This window comes from Gymnoscopelus braueri (genome assembly GCF_963280865.1).
Source record: "Gymnoscopelus braueri genome assembly, chromosome: 4".
NCBI classification, from domain to species: domain Eukaryota; kingdom Metazoa; phylum Chordata; class Actinopteri; order Myctophiformes; family Myctophidae; genus Gymnoscopelus; species Gymnoscopelus braueri.
The window spans coordinates 14,674,419-14,702,197 of NC_137605.1; the positions used below are offsets into that span (position 1 = coordinate 14,674,419).

General features: G+C 42.9%; 1 protein-coding gene across 3 annotated transcripts; it reads right to left on the minus strand.

Moving 5' to 3' along the window:
- Window positions 1-26: 26 nt before the first annotated feature.
- On the minus strand, window positions 27-27,384 carry phf20l1 (PHD finger protein 20 like 1). 3 transcript variants are annotated; one of them, XM_080426677.1, is made up of 22 exons: window positions 27,271-27,384; window positions 24,783-24,870; window positions 22,876-23,053; window positions 22,043-22,127; window positions 21,364-21,452; window positions 20,507-20,734; window positions 19,253-19,358; window positions 16,999-17,142; window positions 16,603-16,761; window positions 15,874-15,936; window positions 14,198-14,506; window positions 12,253-12,546; window positions 9,707-9,760; window positions 9,480-9,572; window positions 8,879-9,034; window positions 7,456-7,637; window positions 7,149-7,248; window positions 5,894-6,089; window positions 4,705-5,035; window positions 3,047-3,180; window positions 2,274-2,377; window positions 27-1,307 (listed from the first exon to the last, which is right to left on the minus strand). In XM_080426677.1, the coding sequence occupies exons 2-22, from the start codon at window positions 24,863-24,865 to the stop codon at window positions 1,165-1,167; spliced, it is 3,231 nt and encodes a 1,076-aa protein (XP_080282803.1). In that variant the 5' UTR covers window positions 24,866-24,870; window positions 27,271-27,384; the 3' UTR covers window positions 27-1,164. The 3 variants fall into 3 exon arrangements, with proteins under 3 accessions (XP_080282803.1, XP_080282802.1, XP_080282801.1); XM_080426676.1 differs by having other exon boundaries at window positions 3,047-3,177; window positions 22,819-23,053; XM_080426675.1 differs by having other exon boundaries at window positions 22,819-23,053.
- Window positions 27,385-27,779: the final 395 nt, after the last annotated feature.

A 27,779-nucleotide genomic window follows, 5' to 3' on the forward strand; every position in this document is an offset into this window, starting at 1 on the left:
TATGAGCTTGTAGATCTGCTATTTTTGTAAAATCGTGCTTGTGCAAATCTTTGAATATATATATATATTTTTTAAAGCGTTGGGATTTTGAAAACATTTTTTAATCAGCCTCAGGTCTTAACCCATTAAGACCAGAGGCGATTCTTTAAAAAAATCTAAATCCTAACATTTTTTTTTTATAGCCGCTCTATGAGCTTCTATATCTGCTATTTTTTAATAGCCAAAGAAATCTAAAGTGACACCGATGCGTTCCAGGTCTTAATGGGTTAATGGGTTAAGCCTCATTTATAAATTAAGCTTTAGATTCCACCTTACTTTAAGGGGATCTTTGCCAATTTGAACGTTTTTTTTGTTTGTTTTCGTTCCAAAAATAGCCGATCTACAAGCTCACAAAGTGTCGCATTGGGACGTGTTGTGAGCACAACCTGTAGATCGACTATTTTGGCTACTTTTGAAACAGAGCTTAGATGTTTAACCAGCATCCTACCGTTCTATTGTTGAGGAGGACATACTAGTATGATAATGTGGTTGCTTACTTGCTTTATTGAGTACATGCAGGCATAGTGTATGTACATAAGAAAAGTGGATTGCTCTGATATTATTTAACAAGAAGAGAACAGTTAAGACAAAGACAAATGAACGCCAGAGCCTCGTCGCCCACAGGATGGCGCCATCTTCACACTGCAAAATCTGACCTAACACCTCCCGTAACATCTCGTTTTTAACCACCTAATTCTCCCTGTATACTCAACTGACCGGGATCTATCCTCGGGCCCCTCCTTTTTTTTCCCCCTCTACACCAAATATCTTTGCTGAAAATAGCCAATTGGCTATTTATGCAGAATTGTTCGCCCGTTTTGGCTGAGTGTTCGCCTATTATGACATGCCCAGAATAGAGACGCGAGGGTTCATGTGGTTATGTCGTTAAACAAGAGTTCTTCCAGCACCTACGTAGTGAACACAAAGGGAAGTGTTTCCACATCCTCCTCACAAATAGAAAGACAGTATTCAGGTTAAAAGTCGATGAAGCCGCCGCTCTTTAAATAACACAATCTAAAGGCTAGTGGGTCTGACAGTTTGTCACTGTGTGTGTGTGTGTGTGTGTGTGTGTGTGTGTGTGTGTGTGTGTGTGTGTGTGTGTGTGTGTGTGTGTGCGTGTGCATGTCAGACAGAGCAGAGTGTACTAATATGCTGCAGCTTGCTAAGGTCCGCCAGTAGCTGTTTGATTGACAGCTTGAGCTGCGGGAGGCGGGCCAAAGGGTCCGGCGGTTCTAGGCCTCCTGATAAGTCCAGCCAGGATTCTAGAACTGCCAATGAGAGGGAAGGAGGAGCGTCATGTCACCACATGAGTATCAATGCCACATTATTAATGTTATTATAATTATTATAAATATTACCAGCTGACAAAATGCCGGATGGAAAACCAAAGCCATGACTTATACTTTGTCGTAAGGAAATAGCCGTTCTACAAGCTTGATCAGCTGTTTTCAGACTAGAAATTAACCACTAGAAAGAACTGTTCCTGCAGACGCCATACTGACGTCATTGATAAGAAGTCCCACATGGCTCCATGTTGGCCTCTCCGTTGACTATCAGTATAAAATGTAAGTTTTAAAACGTTAAAAGTTTCAAAAAAAAGTATAAAACATTTCAAAGCATTGTACGAGAAGGCCACAATTCCCAAGGAAACTGACAATTTTTAAGTCTGAATGAAGTTTCTAGGTGAAACAGGCAGGGTCCAAAGGTTTGTAGGTGAAATAGGTTCACCTAAGGTGAAATAAGATTTTTGGGAGAATAAATAAATATAATAATAAAAAGGGGGAAACATCATTCGTGGGCTCTCCCAGCGAGCACACTGCAACATTCACTTCAACATTCCCATAACAGGGAGGGGACCTTTTTAATTTTATTTTTATTAATTAGTATCTTTAGTATCGTTTTCAACAATTCACTATGTCGTGACATATGCTTAGTTTTTTATACTTTTCACTTTGTTTGTTTATTTTTATTTTTTACTTTGCTTTGTCTGTATGGACCAGTAATGTGGTTCCATCATAAAAAAAATGACATGATGAAATTATGTTTTTCTCAGGGGAAAAAAATCTAAACAAAAAATTATATGATGGAACGATGTTCTTCCTCTGTCTAACTGTCTGAAAAATGCTAAATAAACACAAAGGTTACAAAAAAATTAATTAAAAAAAAACAACAAAATGAACCATTATATTTATTTCATCACATGTATTCTTGAAGCACTTTTGACATCTTCTTACCATCCAGTTCTTTCTCTATGTAGTCCATTCTGGAAGCCAGTTGGTTCTGAACGTCCTCGATGTGGGTGAGCAGGTTCATCTGCCACTGGACACACGTTCTGGTCCTGAAACACCACAGACCAGTTTAAACTTTAACTATAGTTTGTTGATTACCTTTGATGCAATAATGGTCTTTTTCTTTTCTTTCTTTTTGAGGTATCAAAACGGTCTTAAAAGTCTTAAAAGTCCTGGCCCCAGTGTTGATTTTGACAGCAAATTTTGATTTAGTTTTAGTCATAGTCTTTTGAATAAAATTCCATTCAGTTTTAGTCATATTTTACTCATCTGAAATGTTTTAGTTTTTGTCTAGTTTTGGTCGACTAAATCAACAGTTGATTTAGTCGACTAAAATGTATTTTGGCGGTGCCTTGATGGCGTCGTAACGCCTGATTTTACACTTGGTTGCATGCTGAAAATAAAAAAAACGCGACGCAGCGCAACGCGTTGTGAGCTTGTAGATCTGCTATTTTCAGAGCGCAACACCCGAGCGCAACCACACATAAAATGACTCGTCTTTTAAGTTCTACTGGATTTTATTTGTTGACGAAATTGTCAATATATTTAGTCCCAGTTTTAGTCATCATAGCTTGGTTTTTAATCTAGTTTTTATTTAGTTTTCGTCAGTGAAAAAAAGGTAGTCGACGAACATTTTTCGTCATAGTTTTAGTCGACGAAATCAACACTGCTCTGACCCACAGGTTGAGAACCCGTGATTCTAGGGGAGCGTACTGTACCTGGCTCTGGCTTGGTGCTCCGCCTGTGACAGCCTCGCTGGACTGACGGACGTTCTGGAAGGTTCTACTGGACCTCCTGGTGTCTCACCAGCTTCCACAGAGTTTGGACACGGAACAGCCAATGTGGTCTGCTGCTGGACACACACGCGCACGCGCGCGCGCACACACACACACACACACACACACACACACACACACACACACACACACACACACACACACACACACACACACACATACACACACACACACACACACACACACACACACACACACACACACACACACACACACACACGTAATTATTGGAAATCTGACGGTCCCCCAGGAGCAGTGGTGGAAAAAGTACTCAAATGTTTTACTTAGGTAAAAGTATCAATACTGCTGCTGTAGAAGTACTCCGTTACAAGTAAAAGTCCGGAATTTTAAAATTTACTTGAGTAAAAGTACAAAAGTATCGGTATCAAAATGTACTTAAAAGTATCAAAAGTAAAAGTACTAAAGTGTTTGAAAATAGCAGATCTACAGATGCGACGCGTTGTGAGCTTGTAGATCTGCTATTTTCAAATAGCCTAGGTATAAGATAGGGCTAAAGTGTTTAATGTATGTTTTATAGCGTAATCATTTACCGGTATATCTGCAAAGTAACTAGTAACTAAAGTTTTCAAATAATTCTAGTGGAATATTTGCCTCTGAGATGTAGTGGAGTAGAAGTAAAAGTATAGACAATTGGAAATACTCCAGTAAAGTAAAAGTACCTCAAAATTGTGATTAAGTACAGTACTTGAGTAAATGCACTGTGTTACTTTACAGCACTGCCCAGGAGTCTATACTAAGCCCCCCCCTCAACAAGTTTTTATTTTTATTTCAGTTAACCCATTCAGACCGGGAATGCATATACTAATAGCAGATATACAAGATAGTAGATCTGCTTTTTTTGAAAAGCCAAATAAATCTAAAAATGACACAGTTTTGACACACTTTCCCCAATGGGTTCTAAATTGTTCTTGCAATAATAAAAAGCAATGAACTGAAATGAACACAACCTGCCTACCGATGATGTCACTGGTAGGCAGGCTTCTAAACTGTCCACAGCCCTGTCCTCCTCGGAGACACAGAGCGAGTAAGCGAGACAGAAACGGTGCCGTTTTATAATGAGCATCAGTGAGGATCAATTATATGAAGATAGGTTGAAAATAGGTGTAAAGTTAACTAAAATGTTTTCCCCCCACAATCGACACACAGGCAGAAACTTTTAACCCATTAAGACCTGAAGCCGATTCTACAAAATGTCTTCTAAATCCCAACAGTTTTCTGAAAAACGTATGTTTCTATGTCAGTGGTGCTCAAATCGTTGTCGGACCCTCAAAATGATATGTATTTGGCCGCGGACCCCCATCTCAAAATATTTCGTTCCAAGGACCCGAGATGCAAAGATTTGAGTTAAAAATGTTTGCTTTAAAACAATATATATTCAAAGATTTGCACACATTTAAAAAAAAAAAATCAAAAATAGCAGATCTACAAGCTCGTAGCGCGGCACTCGGTGATGCTATATATTAACACATTTTGCTGGGGACCCCCCTGAACCCCCCCCCCCCCCCCATGGACCCCTGGGGGTCCCCGGATCCCCACTTTGAACACAGTGTCCGGTTTACCTGCGTGTGCTGCGTGCTACAGCCTGCAGAGTCTCCGGCTGGCCCCGTGTGCAGGGAGCCCTCAGGGTTGTGCACTGGGTCGGCTGGTTTCTGGTAGCTGTGCTCACTGGTGATGTAGGTGTCTGGGAGGAGGAGGGGGGCGTCGGAGGGGGCGGGCGGCGGCGGGGGCTGCAGCTGGGGGAGGAGGGAGTCGAGGTGAGGCGGGGGCAAAGAAGAAGAAAGGCAAGGGTCCAGGAAGTGCAAGCAGTCGGGCAGGCCTCCCATTGGCTGGTGCTCGTCGGAGTTGACCCAGGAGCGCGCCCAGAGCTGCAGGCTGGGACTGTGGCAGTCCCTGGAGAGCAAACAAACACACACACACACACACGTTTTTATAACTATATTTTGTGAGGACATCAACCTTTTAGGACGACGATTTTATCAATTTAGATTTTGTTTATTTGCCATTCATAACTCTCTGGCTGCTAAGAACGAGTTATCACAAGTTAAAAAAAAATAATAAAAAAAAATGTTTTGGGGAGGAAAAATGTTCAGAACCCAATATATTGTGATCCGAAGATTTGCTGCTCCATTCACTTCTTGCTTAACTTATTACTTAAAAAGGCTGTATCTCGGCTCCTGTGTACTTTTTTCTTTTACTATGTATTTTTGGCCCAGACATGCTATTTTCAAAGGCAGACAATTAATGTCAACGAGGTCGCGATGACCTCGTTGAAACCACACAGTATAACCCTCAGTGATTAGCAATCATCAGGGGATCAATCATGATGGAGATAAATATTCTGTGACTACTTGAAAAAGGTAAGAACATCGAAAAATCGCTGGCAGTGGGCAAACGCGGCCAGAAATAAGTCTGGCAGCGAGAGAGTTATTAACTGTAACCCTAAAGCCGACAATAGCAGATCTACGAGCTTGTGCGTAGATCAGATATTTTTGGTGCGTAACCAAATATAAATAAATAAGGCAATGCTTCAACCACGTTGCATCGCAATGCGTTGTGAGCTTGTAGATCAGCTATTTTTGAAAACATTCCCCAAACATGAAACATTTGAGTACTTTTACTTTGATAATAATGTAGTACTTTCACTCAAGTAAAATATTGAATGCAAGCCGTTTTCTTGTAACATAGTATTTTTATATTGTGTGTGTGTGTGCGAGTGTGTGTGTGTGTGTGTGTGCTAATATGTCTTACTGTAGTATGTCCATCTTCAGGGTGAGACCGTGCAGGACGTGTTTGAGGCTGAACAGGTCTGCCAGCAGCTGGTGGGTGGAGACTATCCTCTGGCTGTTCTGCTTGGAGTAGTTCTCCGATAGGACGGACAGGCCGAACATGTGACCCTTCACCAACCAATCGCGGTCGTGACGGTACTTGGCACTGCACCTTTGGCCTGTGGGACATAATGTGAACAAAATGACTTCAAGAATATATTCAAGAGTATATAACATATCTCTGCTGTCGGTCAGAAACCAGCTATGTCCTAAATATTATACTTATTATACTTTCAGAAAATGAAAAGAAAACGTGTTTTTTCAACAACACAATACTGCCTCATCAAAGTTGGCATGGTGCCTTTATACATTGTCAGATTGAATGTGTCCTTATATTATCATCACTTTACCCAAATACAGCTCAGGTGGAGTTAGGAGGTTTTTGACCATTAACCCATTAAGACCTGAAGCCGATTCTACAAATGTCTTCTAATTCCCAACAGTATTCTGAGAAACGTATATATTTCTATATCAGTGGTGCTCAAACTTTTTCATGTCAAGGACCCCCAAAATGATGTATTTGGCCGCGGACCCCCATCTCAAAATGTTTTGTTCCAGGGACCCCCCAGAAGCAAAGATTTGATTTAAAAATGTTCGCTTTAAAACAATATATCTTCAAAGATTTGCACACATTTTCACGATTTAAAAAAAATAACAGATCTACAAGCTCGAGCTTGTAGATCTGCTATTTTTCAATAGCCAAAGTGTAAAATAATGCTTTTTGGCTCAAATCAAAAAGTGACACAGATGCGTTCCAGGTCTTAAAGGTAGGGTAAGTGATTTTCTTTGGTTAAAATAAGTGTTAAATAGCTCTATATTCTGATAGTACTCATTGCTATAGAGTGTTTGTTCAGTAAAAGGAGTCTCCATGTCTCTCCAGCTCTTTATAAAGCAGAAAATGCATTTTAGTTTCAGTTTCAGTTTCAATTTCCAATTTCATCCAATCAGGATAGAGAACTCAATCAGGATACAGATTAAACAAGTGAAATTGGAAGTGATGACACTAAGAAATGAGCAGGCAAAATTGGAACTGGAACACTATAAAAAATGAAGCTTAAAAATTGGTACTTTCTTCTGATTGGCTGAGATTTTGACACCTACCGGAAAATGTATTTTCCGTTTATTAAAGAGCTGGAGAGACGGGGAGACTCTTGTTACTGCGCGCGCGTGTGCGTTACCTGGAGGATCTCTGCAGATGTAACAGATGTACTGTTCTGGGATGCTGTCTTCCAGGAGACCCATGCACGCACTATGCTGCCAACACATACACTCCTCACACTACACACACACACACACACACACACACACACACACACACACACACACACACACACACACACACACACACACACACACACACACACACACACACACACACACACACACACACACACACACAGTTAGCATGAGGCAGGTCAATACTGTGGGTCAGTCAGTCAGGGTGATGTTGGCAGGGGTGGGGGGGGGGGGGGTCGTGGGGGTCACCTGGATCATGAAGCCGTTCTCCTCGTCCATCTGGCACACGCAGCGCACGATCTCCTGACTGGCCTCGCTGAGGTCCTCCTCCGGTGGGACGTCCTCCTCCTCCAGATCCAGCTCCAGTTCCTCTGTGCTGTACGGTAACGACTCTGTGGTGGAATCCTCAGGGAAATCTCCCTCCGACAGATCTGCCAGAACAACGACAACAATGATATTAACCCATTAAGACCTGGAACTGTGTCATTTTTAGATTTGAGCTAAAAAGCATTATTTTACACTTTTGGCTATTCAAAAATAGCAGATCTACAAGCTCATAGCGCGGCACCGAGTGCCGCGCTACGAGCTTGTAGATCTGCTATTTTTGAAAAATCGTGAAAATGTGTGCAAATCTTCTGAATATATATATTTTTAAAGCGATTTTTAACTCAAATCTTTGCTTCTGGGGGTCCCTGGAACAAAATATTTTGATGGGGGTCCGCGGCCAAAAACATATAATTTTGGGGGTCCTTGGCATGAAAAAAATTGAGCACCACTGATATAGAAACATAGGTTTTTCAGAATATTGTTGAGATTTAGGAGACATGTAGAATCGGCTTCAGGTCTCAATGGGTTAATAGAACGATATTGATATATCTTCTACAAGGAACAGTCGATGCAACAAAAAAAAACATTGCCTGCCCTGAACCTATTGTCTGAAACGCTGGCCGTACAGAGTAGCTAAACTTATGAGCTCATGGGTGACCGACCGCGCCTTTGCTGTGTCGCGGGCCCGAAGCCGTGGAACAGCATTCCCTTCTCGGTCAGATCTGCCTCCTCCAGGGGCGCCAACGGCCTAGTGGTTAAGGTGCATGGTATACCACATACAGGCTCTAATGCAGCCTGACAGCGAGTCGCAGGTTCGAAACCCGAGCATCTGTGTCATTTTAGATTTTAGCTATATATGAAGCAACAGAAGCGTTTTGAAAATCGTTCAAAACGCCCTCATTAAGTGATTCCCTCATTACACACACAGGGGTCTCGTAGAATCGGGGAAAAAATTATTGCAGCCAGTTGAAAATAGCATGTTTTGCCAAAAATACACTGTAAAACACAGGAGCCGAGATACAGAATATTTCCGCTATAGCCGGTTTTGGCACTCATTGTGTTAATATGTCGCCTTCCCGAAATGACTACTTGTGTGAATGGGAGGCTGCAGTGGTTGTGGTTGCATTAACTTTAGGAACGAGCTTCGTAAAGCTTTGTTACAGGTGAGACAAATATATTGTCCGTTCAACATGACAAACTTTTTTTTTAAATAAACTTGGAAACGGCACGTCGTGAGCTTGTAAGTGAGCTATTTTCGACACGTGCCACCATCGTGCGACGAAATATGAAATGGGCTTCATACAGGAAGTGTGGTTGTCTGGGGGGGGGGGGGGGGGGTACGTACTCTCTCCACTGAGGTCCACCTGCAGGATGGCACGGGGACAAACAAGGTGCTTAGAGGACGAGGAAGAGGCAGGCAGGGAGAAGGAGTTGCCGTGACGATGATGCAGAGACGAATGCTCCAGTAACGACAGTGACAGGTCGTCGTAGTTATGGTAGCCTGGGTCAGAACAGCCAAGCACACACACACACACACACACACACACACACACACACACACACACACACACACACACACACACACACACACACACACACACACACACAGACATTTAGATAATAGTTAATGTTACCTATTCACTTCGTGCCTCGTGGCACATAAGGCCTCTTTTGTAATACTTAGGGTAAACTTTGGGTCAATGCAGATGGAAAATTTCATATATGTTTGCTGCAAGTGTACAGTGACGAATAACCCAAAAACTAAAAACGAACATAGCGAGCTCACTATGTTACCAGCTGACCAACAAGAGAATTTTATTTGGCATCAATAACCAGGATATATTGGTTGGAACAGTCACTGTATGTTATTGTTGTCAGTCTGTCAGACAGCCAGTCTATGAGCTGTTGGTGAATTGTGGGTAATGTAGTTGTAGATGTATATTTACAGTGCTGCTTTGACTTTTTCTTCTTTTTCTTCTTCTTCTGTTTCAACTTGAACGGGTCTCTGTCTCTCCGATCTCTTCTGTCTTTCTTCCTCCCTGTGGACAGACAGACAGACTCCATTAGCAATCCGACAGACGGACAAGACTCAGTCAAACTCAGAGAGACAGATGGACACGGACGGACAGACACACACACACACACACACACACACACACACACACACACAGACCTAAACTCAGGTGCTTCGCGTCCATTTTCAGTCTCTTCTCCATCTTGATTAAACCTAGGAGGAGAGGTCAGAGGTCACACAGGTTCATCACTATCACAACCCCTTTGACTTATCGTTTATCAACCATTCTGTTGTCAACACAGACTATTGATTTGGTTTGTTCAACATGGTGACGTGTCAGCGTCTTCTCTCGGCGGTTTTCTGGGATGGGGGTCTGGGCAGGACGCACAGCGCTCCCAGCTGAACCTCTTCTCAACTTTAGCCACAGATTAACCCATGAAGACCTGGAACGCATCTGTGTCACTTTTAGATGTCTTTAGGCTATTCAAAAATAGCAGATATACAAGCTCATAGCGCGGCACCGAGTGCCGCGCTATGAGCTTGTAGATCTTTTTTTTTTTTTTAATCGTGAAATTTTTTTTTTCAAAAAATTGTTAGGATTTAGAAAACATTTTTAAGAATCGCCTCAGGTCTTAATGGGTTAATGTCACCCTCTGGGTCAACTGGCCAATCAAATCACTAGAGCAGTGGTTCTCAAACTTTTTTTTTTTTAATTTCAAGGACCCCCATAACTCTGAGAGTTTGCAAATGGGTCCATTTGGTTCCATTTGCACACTCTCAAGAGTTACAGACCTATGAGGGTCCATTTGGACACCCCTCAAGGAACCACGAGGATCCCCTGGACCCCCACTTTGAGAACCAGTGCACTAGAGCAGTGGTTTTCAAACCATTTTCATGCCAAGGACCCCTAAATTGATATACATTTGGCCGCGGACCCCCCATCTGAAAATGTTTTGTGCCAGCTGACCCCCCAGAAGCAAAGATTTGAGCTAAAAATGTTCGCTTTAAAAAAAACCACTTAGCCAAAGCTAAGTGGTTAAAATGTTAACCTCATTTAGCTGGGGACCCCCTGGTACCCCCCCCCCCCCCCCCAGGACCACTGGTGGTCCCCGGACCACTGGTTGAAAACCAGTGCACTAGAGAAATGGGGACTTTACATTCAGTGTGTATTTCCAGGCAACAGCTGATTACAATGATGCAATGCGACTTGATTACGAAACACAAGCGGAGATACGATTACACCCCCATGTACTTCGTTTGTCTGGCAAATAGCGACAAATGGCCTATTATCTGCACGCTCACGATGCATGCATCGCGTTGTAAGCTTGTAGATCTGCTATTCAAAACAAATGGAACGTCGCCAGGTTTAGGGAACTCTGGGCGATTGGACGAGCATTACAGAAACACCTTGGCGGACAAAGCTTTAACTGGCGATTCATTGTCACACAAACAAATTGCGATTGAATTTAGTTTTTTTTTTAAACAAAAAACGAACAAAAAAATAAGTACCTTTTCCTTCCGACTTTTAGGCTACGTAAACAAGAAATTCCACAAGGCAGATATGACAAATAACTTTAACCCATTAAGACCTGGAACGCATCTGTGTCACTTTTTGGTTTGAGCTAAAAAAGCATTATTTTACACTTTGGCTATTCAAAAATAGCAGATATACAAGCTCATAGCGCGGCAGCGAGTATTTGTATTCAAATATGTTAGCACTTTCACTTTTGGTACTTTAACAGATCCACCGCCAAGAACGTAGTCCTACGGTCCGTTAAATCCAACTGTTAAGCGCCGAGACCGTAGTCCTACGGTCCGGGTGTTTTTTCCTTTTTTTTTTTTTTTTCAATTTTCTAGGGGGACCATTTTCAGTGTAACACCACCCGAAGTCAACCGGAAGTGCGATCCCGTTTTTTGTTTCCCGTCGGCCTCCATTCTAAGTCGTACACAAAAACCCCTGTAAACCTATGTAGTTTTTCATCCTCGCATTTCCCATGTTAACATAAACGGTCAGAACTCAAACATGGCGGCTCCGTTTGACACGTGGTTTTCACTGGGAGATACAGTGGGATGTCGCGGATGTAAACAGACCTTGTACGGCTCAATCTTAAGGATTTTAACAAGATCTATGGCGACATGAAAAAAACTAAAAAAACACCTTGGCACTGGTGAGTACATTATGAGATTAACCTCTGGCGGTGGATGTGTTAAAGGAGTAGTTCACCCAAAAAATGACTTATTTTCTATCAATTGCACACCCCATGAAGCCTTGAATTCATGGATTTGTTTTTGTTTTTGTCGCATTCCTAAGCTAATAATTTGATTCCCGTCTCCTACCGACTAATGTATCTGGTAGGAGACACAAAGTAGATTCTTTGTGTCTCCTACCGGAAATACACACGGTCATCAAATTGTTGGCTTAGGAATGCGACAAAAACTAAAATAAATCCATGAATTCAAGGCTTCATGGGGCGTGCAATTGATATAAAATAAGTCATTTTTTGTATATTTTGATGCCAATACTTTTGTACTTTTACTCGAGTAAATTTTGAACGCTAGAAAATAGCGCTACTGAACGAGAACGTGAACGAATCATTTGAACGAATCATTGCCGTGAACGTGAACGAAATCGTTCGTTCACTGAAATGAACCTTTTTTCCCCATCACTACACTTCAATGTGATTAAACTGCTGGCTGGTACCTACCTGGCTGTAGAGGGTTGCTGAGCTGGCCGGGGTGGGGGTGAGGATGGGGGTGGGGGTGAGGATGGGGGTGGGGGTGGGGGTGTGGGTGGGACTGGGGGGGCTCCAGTCTCAGCTCCCTGGGGGGAGGAGGGGGGGAAAGCGCCAGGGAGGAGGGGTGAGGGGGGAGGGGAGGCAGGGAGGAGCACAGCTCCGCGCTGTTGTCCGAGCTCACAGACGTGGACGAGCGCTTCTTCTTCCCGGACGACCGGACCGTCGACCGCACGTCCTCCAGCTGGAAGGCCTGCGGAGAGAGCGCTACACACACACACACACACGATTTAGAGAAGTGATTCTCAACGGTGATGCACAACCTCAAAAGGTCTTGTATTTGGGCCCCCAAATAATTGCCAAAACCCTAAGATTGTATTGATATTATGAGATTAATACAAAAAAAAATGTTTTTCTTTTTAAACCTTTAAAACCTTGAAAAGAGAGTTTTCATTGTCATAGCGATAAATGGGAACTTCCCATCACGTATTGCAATGGGAAGAATATATTGTCTTGCAGAATAAAGCTACTGTTGTTCTGTATTGATGGTGTTTCTTATCATTTTTTCTTACAGTACTTTCCTTTTCTGTACCTGTAACTCCAACTCTTAACTGCTGTTCTGCCTCTGGGCGACTGACATTTCCCAGCGGGATCAATTAAGGTATCTATCCAAGTTGATAATTAAATGTATTTGTGGAATCCAACAGCGTCAAAAACAAAGCCTGCTTTCTCTTTTCTGTCCTGTTCCACCTGAACCCTGTGCTCCTCTCTCTCTCTCTTTCCTTCTCCCAATTTCCTCTCCTTCTCCTTATGTCCTCACTCCTTCTCCCAATGTCCTCACTCCCGTCCTCTCTCCTTCTCCTAATGTCCTCTCTCCAAGAACTCTCAACCAGAAGTCTCTCTCTCTCTCTCTGTAACAATGTCACTCTTCTTAAGGAGGAAGCAACAATACAGGCATTCACACAAAGGGAGTGTCATATACCCCCTGGCCAGGGCAGAACAGGCTTTGTTTATACAGGTGGCTTGTGGCCCTCTATCTCCTTATCGAAGGAGTGACCACTTCTGGCTACCCACAACAGTGGGTGTGGAGAAAAGGGAATCTCATAATAATATGCGTGCAATCGTGAAATGATGGATCAATATTTGACGGTCAAAAATATCGCCATAACAAGTATACTATCTCTGCTGTCGGGCAGAAACCAGCTTAAATACAAAATGATCATTTTTCAGGAAGTGAAAAAAAAAAAGTGGAGTTAGGAGGGTTTGTTCATCATTGATAAGAACAGCTGAATGGATCTCCAAGCTCACAATGAGGTTGGAGGTGGAGCCTGGAGTCAGCAAAACCAGCTAACTCCACCCCCCTTTGGTGGAGTTAAAGGGATACTTCACTTTAGGGCCGGGGACACATTTAAAAAATATATTAAAAATAAATGAAAAAAGTTATGGAAAATTCATGGCCCCCTCACGCATTAGAGTGTCCTACTAATGTGTGAGGGGGCCATGAATTTTCCATAACTTTTTTCATTTATTTTTAATATTTTTTTTAAATGTGTCCCCGGCCCGAGAGTGAAGTATCCCTTTAAGCTGGTTTAGCAGAAAGTTTGAGGATCCAATGGAGTTAGCTGGTTTTGTCTTTTTAATACTTTTCATTGGTTCAATATTGTTTTAACCAACACACAGACACAGTAAAGGGTGTTCAATAGCACTGATTTATGAAAAAAAATGAAAAAGCTCAAAAATGGAGTTGGCTGGTTTCTGCCCGGCAGCAACGCTATGTTAGTTAGTTACTTTAATCCAAGCTTGAAGACTATAGACCGATCGACTCCCACTGTGAGAAACAATGATTAACCTGTGCGTCCGCGCGTGTGTGTGTGTGTGTGTGTGTGAATAATGTATGCGTTGGGTGCATGCTATTTACACGAGGAGGAAGACACGGTCCGTCTCCTCTTGGAGTCGTGCAGCTCCAGAGCGGAGGCGAGAGTGGACGAGGGGGGCAGGGAGGCGGAGGTGGCCCGGGTCCGGACCACCCTGTCTGGGGACGGGGTCAGGGTGTGCTGCTGCTGCTGCTGCTGCCCGGGAGGACTGCTGCTGTGGTAGTACTTGAGGTGGTAGTCCAGCAGCTTGGCTTTGCGGAAGGACTTGGCGCAGCCGGGCAGCGTGCACTGGAACTGCCGGTGCTCCTCGCCGGAGGACGACGGAGGTTCGGGAGCGCGCAGAGACGACAGGACTGGTGGGGCGAGAGAGAGAAGAATAGACAATTTAGGCATTTTAGCCGTTGGTGGAAGAAGTACCGGTACTCAGATATTTTACCTAATAAAGGTAGCAATGGAAATACTCTGTTACGAGTAAAAGGCCTGTGTTCAGAAAGTTACTTGAGTAAAAGTACAAAGGTATTGGCATCGAAATATGCTTAAAGTATCAAAAGTAAAAGTACTAAAATGTTTGAAAATAGCTTTATGTATAAAATAGAGCTAAAGTGGTTAATGTATGTTTCATAATATAATAATTTATATCTGCAAAGTAACTAAAGTTTTCAAATAATTGCAGTGGAGTAAAAAGCACAATATTTGCCTCTGAGATGTAGTGGAGTAGAAGTACAAGTATTGAAAATACTCCAGTAAAGTAAAAGTACCTAAAAATGTGACGCTTTTATCCAGAGTGACTTACAATACACAAGGCAAATGATCACGCAAATAAGAGTGCAGAGAGAACAGTGTAGTAGTGCCTTAAATAAACTAGGATACCAGGTGAACAATGAACCTAGCATCTGTCTAAAACAACATTATTGGCTTAGGAATGCGACAAAAAAAATATATATATATCCATGAATTCAAGTCTCCAGGGGGTGACCAATCGATAGAAAAAGTAATTTTTTGGGTGAACTAATCGATAGTTTAAGTGGTTAACACATCGACCGCCAGAGGTTAATCTCATAATGTACTCACCAGTGCCAAGGTGTTTTTGTTGTTTTTTTGTTTTTTTCATGTCGCCATAGATCTTGTTAAAATCCTTAAGATTGAGCTCTACACGGTCTGTTTACATCCGCGAGATCTCCCTGTATCTCCCAGTGAAGATCGCGTGTCAAACGGGGTATCCATGTTGTAGTTAGAGCGGATTACGTTAAACAGTGAAATGCGAGGAGAAAAAACTACAGGAAGAGAATTGAGTTTCAGTTTCGTCTGTAGAATGGGAGCGGGCGTGATCGTCAAAACCGGATCCCAAATAATTCTATTTCCGGTCATCAAACCGGAAACGGAAGTGGATCAAAAAAATTCCGAAAGTGCACCCGGACCGCGCATGCGCGAAAAGACCGCAGCCCGTAGGGCTACGGTCTCGGCGCTTAACAGTTGGATTTAACGGACCGTAGGACTACGTTCTTGGCGGTTAATGTGTTAAAAGTTAGAAACATCAAAAAGGTCCCCTGAACAAGAGGCACTTAAAATGTCTGTGTCAAAGATGATGTGATAAGAAACATTCACATTTAAACCATGTAGCCTACATTCAAATGTTCTACACTCATTCAGTCATAGCAGTCTATGCTATGGAAGCCACAGGGGGGAGTGAGGTGAAGGTGGAAGTGCATACGGTACGTACTGGGTTCTCTGGCGTGTCTGTTGGCTTTGGGTGTCCTGATAGCAGAGCTCCTCACGCCCACAGCTGGAGACGACCACACAACAGGTTAAAAACCTACAGTATATTACTATTGCTGCTACTATCATCACTACTACTATAAATACTAACCCATTAAGACCTGAGGCGATAATGTTTTCTAAATCCTAACAGTTTTTTGAAAAACATTTTTCAAGATTTTTTCAAAAATAGCAGATCTACAAGCTCATAGAGCTTGCAGTCGGTGCCTCGCTATAAGCTTTGCCTCATGTAAAGTACTTTCAATTGCCTTTGTGTATGAGATGTGCAATACAAATAAACTTGCCATGCCTAGAAATGTTCTGAGGTTTCTATTCCTGTGGTGTCCAAGTATAAACCGGTTTAGGTGTTCGTATAGCTAGTCTCTGTCATGCTTAACGAACTCTCATGCCATCAACAACACAAGATGGAGGGGCAAAAACAGGAAGGCTGTTCTCACACTGCAATGCACCGTTTTGGATGCCTAGCTTTATGTGCACATGTACAGGTTCACTGTCAATAATTGACTTCACCAGCTTGCAGTAATTCAGAACATAATTCCCTCATATGAAGCAGACAGTTTGATACATATTCACGATTCAATGCAACGTCAAAACAGCAACAGATAGGCATGTAACAACGACGACGTATCTTTGTTGAGCTGAGCAGCTCGAGCATCCGTTTCACGACGGTTACCTGTGATAGGGGGCGGTGACTTCTCTTCTAGGACAATATAATTGGTCGAAAGGCTGTCAGTCACACGGTTCTGTTCCATGGCTGGCTGGGCTAGCGTTGTGGGCGGGGCCCAGGTGCAGTAGTTGTGGTGACTTGACTCCTCCCTTTCCGTTGATGCACCTGGTCACACACACACACACACACACACACACAGGTACACTCAATTCAAATCACTGGACTTAGTGTACAACTCTTACAATATCAACATGTCACAATATTCAAAATGCCAGAAGCAATCTATCTAGTCTCATATCACGATATATATTTTGACAACAGATTTTTCCTCCCTTATATTTTTGGCAGTATTGTTTGCATATTTGATGTTATATCATTATTTTTGTGACTTCAGTGTCTCACTTGGTGTCTGGGACGACGCAGGCTGTGGCGGACAGGGCTCACGGTGGGCGGGGTCAGAGGGCGGGTCGGAGGCGGGTGCTAGGCGCTGCGAGCGCCGCCTCTGGCTGCAGGTGAGAGAGCAGGAAGGGGCGGAGTCAGTGTGACCTGGAAGGAGAAGGAAAACGAGTGGAATTAGAGTCACAATTATTTTTATTGCCAGGTACTGTTATGTTTGCACACGCAACGCTTTTTCACTCCAAACTCCTCATTATGTCAGCGCTTGGTCGGGTGCGTCTTATTTCAGATGTTGTGGGAGTTCTATAGAAGTCTGTCACAGGGGTTCCCAAACCTTTCTATGGCCCAAGGACCCGCAAATTAGCCACAGCCTCTGACTGCGGCCCCCTATTGTGAAATGGCTTAACCCATTAAGACCTGAGGCCGATTCTACAAATGCCTTCTAAATCAGTAGTTCTCACACTTTCAAGATTTTTCAAAAATGTTCAAAAATAGCAGATGCACAAGCTCGCAGCGCGGCACGCACTGTGAGCTTGTATATCTGCTATTTTTGAAAAGGCAACGCAAAAAATCTAAAATGACACAGATGCTTTCCCGGTTTTAATGGGATAAAAAAAGATAAAACAAACATAGCAAAAATAGCCGATCTGCAAGTGTGATGGGAAATATTTATTGTCCATTCTGAATGAAGTCGATTACAATTCAGTTTAATTGTGGAATCCAACAGCCTCCAAAACAAGCATGTTTCTCTTGAATGTCCCAAGAGGGCCTAGCCTGACACTCAGCCTGAATTTTCATTTCGTTTCACTCCATTATTCAGTCTGAAAGCCCTCTCAATGCAGCGGAGTTCTGAGATGGGGGCGTGGCCAAAGTGGGACTCCACTATGAACCAACGCGATTGGTTCATACTGGATTGTCCCGATCCCGATTCGTCGTACAGATTTTCAACCGAGAAACACCCGCCTTCGAAAGCGTCACCAGACCCTGAATGCTAGGCAAAGGATTCAGGGGGTGGAGCCAGGCTAAAGAGGGCCTGTTCCCTGAGCCAAATACCTTTCCCTCTCTCACCGTGCTGTTGTCCCTCCAGGCTCTCCCAAAAAGAAGTCCCTCTCTGTAACAATGTCACCCTTCTTAAGGAGGAAGCACCAATACAGGAATCCACACACACAAAGGGGGTGTCATATACCCCCTGGCCAGGACGGAACCGACGGGCTTTGTTCATACAGGTTGCTTGTGGCCCTCTCTATCTCCTTATCAAAGGAGTGACACTTCTGGCTGCCCACAATAGTGGGTGTGGAGCAAATGGAATCTCATACAATCCATCATGAATCAAGATTTTACAGTATCCAATATCGCCATAACAGCAAGCTCACAGAGCGTCACATTGTGAGCTTGTTGATACATTTTCGAATATTTTAAATGTTTTGAAAATGTTTGAAAAATTATTCCACAAAGGCATGCTCAAAATAGGTAAATTGACACAATAATCTCATAAATAAATAAATACATTTATATATAACTGGTTCTCATGTTGCCCCCTTTAAAATCCACAGGTCTATGGGACTACTCTGAAACATGTTGAAAAAGGATGCTGAACAACATGTACATGTTAAAAAGGGGGCAGGGGAGTTGGAGGTTATGGACTTGGGGGACTTGGGGGGGTATGACGGCATGGGGGTGGGGTTTGGGGGTCATGGGGTGTGGGCAGGCGGTTGTGGGAGTGGGGGGGGGGGTATGGAGGTGGGGGAGTTGGGGGATACAGGGTATGGGGGGGGGGGATTATGCTGAGGGCGCTTCACACCTCCTCCCTCCCCTGCCCTTTTCTTGCACTTTAATATGCTTGAACTGTTCCTACCTGAACTGCTGTAGAAGTTGTTTACATGAAGTAATGTGGCAGCTACTGAAAAAATGCTGTTGGGAGTACCGTATATAATATACCAAGATCATATGCACATGTACATACGCTGATGTTCTCTTTTTTGCACTCCCTCTCTTCCTTTTTATAATTGTTATTACCTACGCTGCTGCATTGTCTGAAGGAAGCCGAACAAAAAAAAAGTGTACTCTTATGTACCTGTACACAAGATGTAACAATAAAGCACAAACTTGAAACTTAACGTAGGATGGGGCCAATTGCCCACAGGGTGCTTTTTTCCTAGTAGTTAGGAGAGAGAAACAGCACACACGCGCAGACAGACAGAAATTCCCTCACCTACAGTCTGTGGTAATGATGAACATAGCACCCATGATTAGAACATACCTGTGTTGTGTTTGTTGTCTGTGGTGAAGGGGGGCGTGTCAGAGTCTGACTGAGGCTCATCCTTCACTGAACTTCCACTGCTCACACACCCTGCTGCCGAGACGCCCTGACACACACACACACACACACACACACACACACACACACGTACGTACGTGAGTATTTTCACAGTGTCAACACCCTCAATCAGGGATAAACGGTAACATTTGCACACTCTCTGGGTTAACTTAACACTGAGGATGTTGTCCTCAGTGTTGCATCTAGGGGCGCAAATTGGTAGGTACCGGACGATTCAATTCCGCTTCCGAGGGCTACGATTCAATTGCGATGATTGCGATTCGCGATTAATTTGCTTCCATTATCTTTTATTGAAAATAAAAACTAATGGAAGAGATGTGTCACTGTCAGCTGGAAGGTTATATTTGCCAACATCAACAATTGCAGAAAACCAACAAGAAATGAAACAAGTCCTTTTTTGTAAAATAATACTGACTTATAACTAGGGGTGCACATAACTGGTGCGCAGGTGTGCATGCGCACCCAAAATAAATAATGCGCGGCACATCAGACGACGCGAGGCGCTTTTGCGTACCAACAGCTGGGACAGGAATTTCCAAGCTTTTATTTTTTAGCAAAACTAAAAAATAAAAGCCTGGAGACCGAGGCTAGGAATTTACTTCCTGAAGCCATACTCACACAATCACGCTAAAGCACGCGTCGGCCCCATGTACAGCCATTAGGCGCAGGGGACGCATGCTGCGCGTGATTGTGTGAGTGTTGCCTCACAGCGAGTGTTGCGACTTCACACGACTCGCAGCTCGCTGCACGCAGCCAGCAGCGGCTGTTAGAGGCACTCGTCACCGATGATGAACGCACCGTAATGGTGCAAAATATGCCGTGAACGTCCCAATCTGGCGGATAAAAGCAGCGCAGCACAGGGCACCAACCTTGGGGGGTTCATCAAACGGCGTGGGAAAAAAAGAAACGGCGATAACCGATTTTTGACATTTGTGAATCCATGTCCGAATCGCGATTAATTGTTGAATCGATTATATTTCCCACCCCTAGTCGCATCCATTCCTACAGGAATTAATCTTTCAAGATAAAAGTGGTGGAGCACCGGAGAGAAGAATCTGGAGATTTGTTCTAGAGGGGAAAAAGGAGGGGACCAAGTATAGACCCATGGGGGAGCATATGGGGTTTAAATGGTTTAAACGCCAGGGTTAATGCGGTTAACCACCCATAGTTGACTACCGGGGGGATTGTGGGCGGGTCTTTATGCTCTCCCTCTCGTCTTTTTCCCCCGTCTCGCTCTTCGTCGCCCTCGTCCTCCTCCGTCTCGTCATCGTCATCGTCATCATCATCATCATCTTCGTCGCCCTGGATGTCGGGCCTGAGGCGGCTGCTGTTGTTGCTGGTCCGCGGCTTACTGGAGTTACTGGAGCGACTGGCTGTGGCTGCCTTCACCAGAGCTACCCAGTCCTGATGGAAGCAACGCAATTCACATGAATACACACTGTTCATAACACAGCAGAGGAGAGGATTGATTGAATACATTATTATTAAAATGTAAACAGCACAGAGGTACAATATAACATTTAGGGTAAAAGGATAACACCAAAAAGTCATGGGGACCTGTTTCCATTGTGGTATGTATTCAATTCATTCAACAGGGCATAGTATATTAATTCTTTCAGTGCCATTTTTATTTATGGAAGTTTGGTTCTGAGTGCCACAGACAAAATTCATTGTAAAAAAAAAAGTGCTTAGGAGCCGAGATACAGCCTTTTTCAGTAAGAAGTTAAACAAGAAGTGAATGGAGCAGCAAATCTTCAAATCATCATATCTTGGGTTCTGAACAATTATAAAAAATAGTTTTTTTTCATTGTTTTTTTCATGACGTCTTAGACGTCACGTGGCGCTCAGGGCGCTACAGGCCATGACGTCTTAGACGTCATGTGGCACTGAATGAGTTAACGCATTAATGCACGTCATCAATAAATAGCTATATTTTACAGAGGAGAAAAGGGAGAGGAGAGGAGAGAAAAGCAGAGGAGAGGGTAGGGGAGGACCACGGTCCCTCAGAAAGGCAGCAGTTAAAATTCGCTGACCTGTCCCTTGGCGTCCTCTGGCATGGACTTGATGTGGATTCTCTTCACACTGCGCACCACACCATCATAGAACTGCACACGGTACATACCTGCACAACACACATGTACATACACACACAGTTTAACCCATTAAGACCTGGAACGCATCTGTGTCACTTTTTGATTTGAGCTAAAAAAGTATTATTTTACACTTTGGGCTATTCAAAAATAACAGATCTACAAGCTCGTAAGTGCCGCGCTACGAGCTTGTAGATCTGCTATTTTTGAAAAATCGTGAAAATGTGTGCAAATTTTTGAATATATATATCTTTAAAGTGAACATTTTTAACTCAAATCTTTGCTTCTGGGACCCCCTGGAACAACATATTTTGAGATGGGGTGGGGGGTCCGCGGCCAAATACATATCATTTTGGGGGTCCTTGACATGAAAAGGTTTGAGCACCACTGATATAGAAACATACGGTTTTTTTTTCAGAATACTGTTGGGATTTAGAAGACATTTTGTAGAAATCGGCTTCAGGTCTTAAATGGGTTGAGATATTTTCTGAGTAGCCCCCAGGAGTACCGCAGAGTACCCCTAGGGGTAAAAACCCCATTTGAGAAACACCGCCCTAACTATATCCTGTAGTTAGATTTAGGCTAAGTTTAATTAGGCTAACTGTAGTTCGCTAGTGCTCACCCTCTTTGTTCACAGCTTCGATCTTTGCAGGGTAGTAGCGACAGTCTGTCCAGCGAGCCAGAACCTCCTCACCATCTCGCAACTCCTGCATAAAGGCATATTTATGTATCACCAAAAAAACAAGCCGGTCAATCCAACAACGTGTGAGAGTTCAATCACAGTGTCAGACGATGTTTCAAAGTTTGCATGATATCAACAAGCCTCGATGCATTGGCAAGATGCATCTCAATCAGTGGTGTAAAGTAACTAAGTACATTTACTTAAGTACTGTACTTAAGTAAAATGTTGAGGTATTTTTAACTTTACTGGAGTATTTCCAATTGTCAGTACTTTTACTTCTACTCCACTACATCTCGGAGGCAAATGTTGTACTTTTACTCCTCTACAATTATTTGAAAACTTTAGTTACTAGTTACTTTGCAGATATACACTATTACATTATAAAACATACATTAACCCCTTTAGCCCTATTTCATACCTAGGCTATTTGAAAATAGCAGATCTACAAGCTCACAACGCGTCGCATCGCGACGCGTTGTGAGCTTGTAGATCGGCTATTTTCAAACATTATAGTACTTTTGTACATTTTGATACCAATACTTTTTTACTTTTTACTGTAAATTTTGAATCCCGGACTTTGACTTGTAACGGAGTACTTCTACATTGCAGTATTAATACTTTTACTTAAGTAAAACATTTGAGTACTTTTTCCACCACTGATCTCAATACATGAGACATCTGTGTTTGTTTTGTGTGTATATTTGTTAAGGTTCTACCTGTAAAGGAAAGACACTGGATGTTTGTGTGTGACAGTGTGCGTATGCATGTCGTACAGTCTTGTTGTTGTCGTCGTCCTTGTTTAGCCCGTCCTTGCGGAGCGAGGGTCTTTCAAGAGGGCGGAGACGGCTGCTGTCCCAGGAGATCCACTCATCGTAGCGATGGCTCCAGCGCTCAAAATGCACCAGCAGCTTGCCGTCCTCTGGTTCCAGCTTCTCTATATGGGCTGGGTACCTGAACCACACAACACACACACACAGAGAAATGATACAGCGTTGAGTGAACCTAATGGAAGTTATTTTCTACAAGGAGTGGAGAATTAACCACGTAAACCCTATATACCTAGTTGAACTGGGGTCCCCAGGGCTCTATACTAGGGGCGTACCCCCCCCCCCCCATCTACAATAATATCTCTGTTGAAAACAGCAGATCTACAACTTCACAACGAAGCGCGTTGCAACTGCAGATCTTCAAGCTCACAACGCAATGCACTCCGTTGTGAAATTGCTTTTCGCCGAATGCTTGCCCCAGAATAGGGACACTTAAGTTAGATGTGGTTTAATGCTCCAAAGAAGAAACAAATTGGGTCCAAAAGATAAAAAACCTCTGCTTCGTTGTGTCCCGTGATTTCCTGTCCTTTTCAAAAGTTGTATTGATCCTACTATCACTAGCACCAAGGGAGACGTGAGCGGCTTTGCAGAGAACCCGCTATTGTGTGAACAGTACTGTATATCTGTCTCATTTGGCACAACAGTACAGTTCTGGTGTGAACTAGGCTTGAGACCATTTTGGGGGATTTACCATAGCTAGTTCAACAACTTAACCCATTAAGGCCTGAGGTTCCGATTCTACAAAGTGTCTTCTAAATCCTAACAGTTTAAAAAAAAAAAATCAGTGTTTCTCAAACTTTTTCATGTCAAGAACCCCAAAATGATATGTATTTAGCTGCGGACCCCCCATCTCAAAATATTTTGTTCCAGGGATCCCCAGAAGCAAAGATTTGAGTTTCCAATGTTTGCTTTAAAAATATCTATTCAAAGATTTGCACAAATGTTCTTGATTTTTCAAAAATAGCAGATCTACAACGCGTGCCGCGCTATGAGCTTGTATATCTGCAATTTTTTTTTTTAGCCAAAGTGTAAAATAATGCTTTTTAGCTTAAAAAAAGTGACACAGGGTCTCATTTTATACTTCATCGAACGATGGTCTCACGCAGTGAACATAGACAGTCTACAAGTTCACAACGCATTGTGATGTAGAGCCATTTTTTGCCCAATAATGACATGCCTAAAACAGGGATACCAGGTTGAAATTGGTTACAGAGTTTTAAAGTGTTAAAAGGCAAGGGGGTTTCCGTTTCCTCCTCACACTCTGGTGTTTACATACCCCGGGCAAACACGAAGGAGTGAAGATCAACAAAACAATGGAACATTGTATTATGGAGCTGTCAGAGGCTATATTCAGTGAATCAATAGTCCAAAAGCTGGCCTGTATGCTGCAATTAACCTTGTTCCCAGGCGTTCACATCTTAGTCATAAAACAAACTGTCTCCTGTCTCTGTCAGGACCATGTATAAGTTGCAAAGAGTACGCCGGCCTGGCTTCAGGCTTACTCCTTTGAAGATATTATAAGAAAGTCAGGGAGTGAAGTTAGGTACAGAGATTTCTACCACAGCTGTAATAATTTCCCCTGCGAGAAGCTTCACTAGTACTACACAACGCCCTAGTGAGAGGTCATAATCTCCCACTCTGCATCACTGCGCCATTTCTTATGTTTCCATAAATAATACCACAGTTTGCTGGACTCAAATGTTGTTATAACAATTGTCATGGGCACCGTCATGCCAATTCAATTAACTCATACTTTGTCACCACACTATCTCTAATGTTGTGTATATTACCAATAGGATTATGGTCACGTTTATAATTCTATCTATGGTAATACTCCAGTGTTAGTGCCATACCATTTCTTCAGGTAGTCCTGTGCTTCCACTTTGGCTCCCACCTCAAAACTGATTCCAGGTCTGTTGGGGGGTTTTCTGCTCATTTTGCCTGGTTCACAACAGATAATTACAAGATATAAATTACAGATAAGACAAGAGGACTACAAGTCAATAGATCACCCACATACTGTGTTCCTTCCTGAGTAACAAAATATATCCCCTGATGACACTAAAATGGCTGTTTTTATTTTTTTCACGAGAAATTACAATGTCATGTAAAGATAATGGGACCACAATGGAAACAAGTCCCCAGGACTTTTTTAGGCCAAGCTTTTGACTGTACCTCGTGCTGTATAGTACATGTCTGTCTAATAAAGTATTCAATCAATCAATCAATAACCACCATGTATATGCTACTATGTCATTCTGAAGTGAACTGCAGAAAATTTCAACATTTGTTTAAAAAAAAAAAATCAGCATGAGCTGATTCAAGAAGATCACTAAGAAATCAAACTGAGGGTGCCTGGCGCAGGCAGTTAATCCCCCAGACAATGTGCTCCCTTGCAAGAGCAATGACCCAGATTCAAATGCGACCCATCATTCAACAGAATAAATACACCATGTTACCAAATCATCATGAACTTTATGACTTGACTGTAACATGGCTATATTGGTTTTATACAACAACAATTGAGTTGGCAAACATATTATCTCTCCTGAGGTATTTCAGTGAGCTTTTTCTTTGCTTGTTAACTCTGATACAGAGCATTAGAGTTAAAAGGTAAATGGCGCATTTATATAGCGCTTTTATCCAAAGCGCTTTACATAGATTCACCCATTCACACACACATTCACACACACACACCGATGGAGGAGGAAACCATGCAAGGCACCAACCTGCTCATCGGGAGCAATTCGGGGTTCAGCGTCTTGCTCAAGGACACTTCAACACTAACTCTGGGGGAGCCCGGGATCGAACTGGGAACCTCACGGTTCCCATCCGTCCGCTCTGCCACTGCCACCCCGTTCTGCTCAGCGTTACTTGTGGACTAGCTAGCAATGTGTTGGCAGTCTGTGTTGTACTGCATGTTATGTCACTTATGTGTATGTTATGTGTGTGTAATATTGTATGTGTGCACTGTATATGACATAATAATACTATATTGTCACTGTATATGTTTAACCCATTAAGGACCGGGAAAGCATCCGTGTCATTTTGGATTTTTGCGTTGGCTATTCAAAAATGGCTCACAAGCAATGTACTTGCTTATTTAGGCTTGCTTCCAGCTTTTTTAAATTATTATTTAAACCAGTGGTTCTCATATATTTCATGAAAATGTTTTCTGCCAGGGAGCTTTTCTGTTAGAAGTATTTATTTTTTTATATTCCAAATTTTATTGCAAGAGTTTTTGAAAATAGCCGATCTACAAGCTCGCATCGCGACGCGTTGTGAGCTTGTATATTTACTATTTTCAAACAGCCAATGCATATATAGGTTACTTTAGAGTGCTCATGTGGCCTATAGTTGCTTCTTTTGGGCTTGTTTTCCTAGACCTGGTTGCTTGTTTCTCTCACAAAATATGGCAACAGTCACTGAACCAGAATAACGTTAACCAGTTAACACTTCAGGCTGAGTTAGCTTAGCCAGGGTTCCAACTGTTAGCTAGCAATAACCATACAGACAGTTCAGTCTTGTCCCGTTTACATTCATTCGGATCAGTGTCTGTCAAACTGATCAGCTGCTTGTAACATAATACAGTTTAATTCATTATGTTGTCAATATAGATTGATAGATGTATTCATTTAAACAGGGCTGACTGAGCCTGTTGGTAAACGGATCATAGTGTACTAACATTAACAGCACATTCCAGATGAGACCTTTGTGTATGCAGCCAGTTCTCCAGAAGTATTGACCTAAACATGCCAATGTATCACCATGCTACTATTAATCCTGTGCAGATTGGCCACTAAATGGCAGTTGGAACCATGCTAACCTTAACGCTGTGTGCACTGTGCAGGTTAGCCACTGATCTGCCAGTTAGCACCATGCTAACCGTAACACTGTGCAGGTTAGCCACTGATCTGCCAGTTAGCACCATGCTAACCTTAGAACTGTGCAGGTTAGCCACTGATCTGCCAGTTAGCACCATGCTAACCGTAATGCTGTGTGCAGGTTAGCCACTGATCGTGCCAGCAGTTAGCAACCAAATAGCCATTGACCTGCCAGTTAGCACCATGCTAACCATAGAACTGTGCAGGTTCGCCACTGATCTGCCAGTTAGCACCATGCTAACCTTAGAACTGTGCAGGTTCGCCACTGATCTGCCAGTTAGCACCATGCTAACGCCGCTAGCTAAAGCTCCAGCAGGCAGCCAGCCAGCTAATAGGCAGGCAAAGTTTGTGACTGTGTCAACCATTCATTGGTTTGAGGTTTGTTTGTTTCTCTCTTTCTTTCTCTCTCCCTCCCTCTCTCTCTCTCTCTCTACATGCCATGCAGGTGTTGCTTTACCTTTGCGGACACATTTGAAACGGCTCAACGGGACACAGATTGTTGCAGAAGTCAACCTTCAACCAGCGGTCCGTTTCTTCTCTGCAAGAAGAAAACCTCAGCAGCACCAAGCAGTGTTGCCAGGTGTTGGGAGAGAAACAAGCAACCGGGTCTATGAAAACAAGCCCAACAATAGCCGATCTACAAGCTCACAACGCGACGTGAGCTTGTAGATCTGCTTTCCTAAAAAATTGTGGAGAAAAGGTGAACACAAATTTGGTGGCACAAAACATTTTCAGATGGGGGTCAAGGGACAAATACATATTAATTTGGGGGTCCATGACATTAAAATATTTGAGAACCACTGGTTTTAAAAAAAACATTTGGTCTTGTTTCCCCCGCACAAATTAGCTACTGCACTTAAGAAACAAGCCCCAAAAAACCGCAACCCGCAACTATTTACAATTATTTACAAGCAACTAAACCAAAGCAACAAAAACAAGGCCAAAGTTGCTTATAATAAGCAGACA

What these genes read in the sequence shown, in the direction of transcription:
- phf20l1 (XM_080426675.1), bottom strand. Translation starts at nt 24,865, where the DNA reads ATGAGCAGAAAACCCCCCAACAGACCTGGAATCAGTTTTGAGGTGGGA. An exon ending in CAGGACTACCTGAAGAAATG is followed by an intron (nt 23,054 to 24,782) that starts GTATGGCACTAA and finishes TGTGTGGTTCAG; the next exon opens with GTACCCAGCCCATATAGAGA. An exon ending in GTCACCGCCCCCTATCACAG is followed by an intron (nt 15,937 to 16,602) that starts GTAACCGTCGTG and finishes GGTCGTCTCCAG; the next exon opens with CTGTGGGCGTGAGGAGCTCT.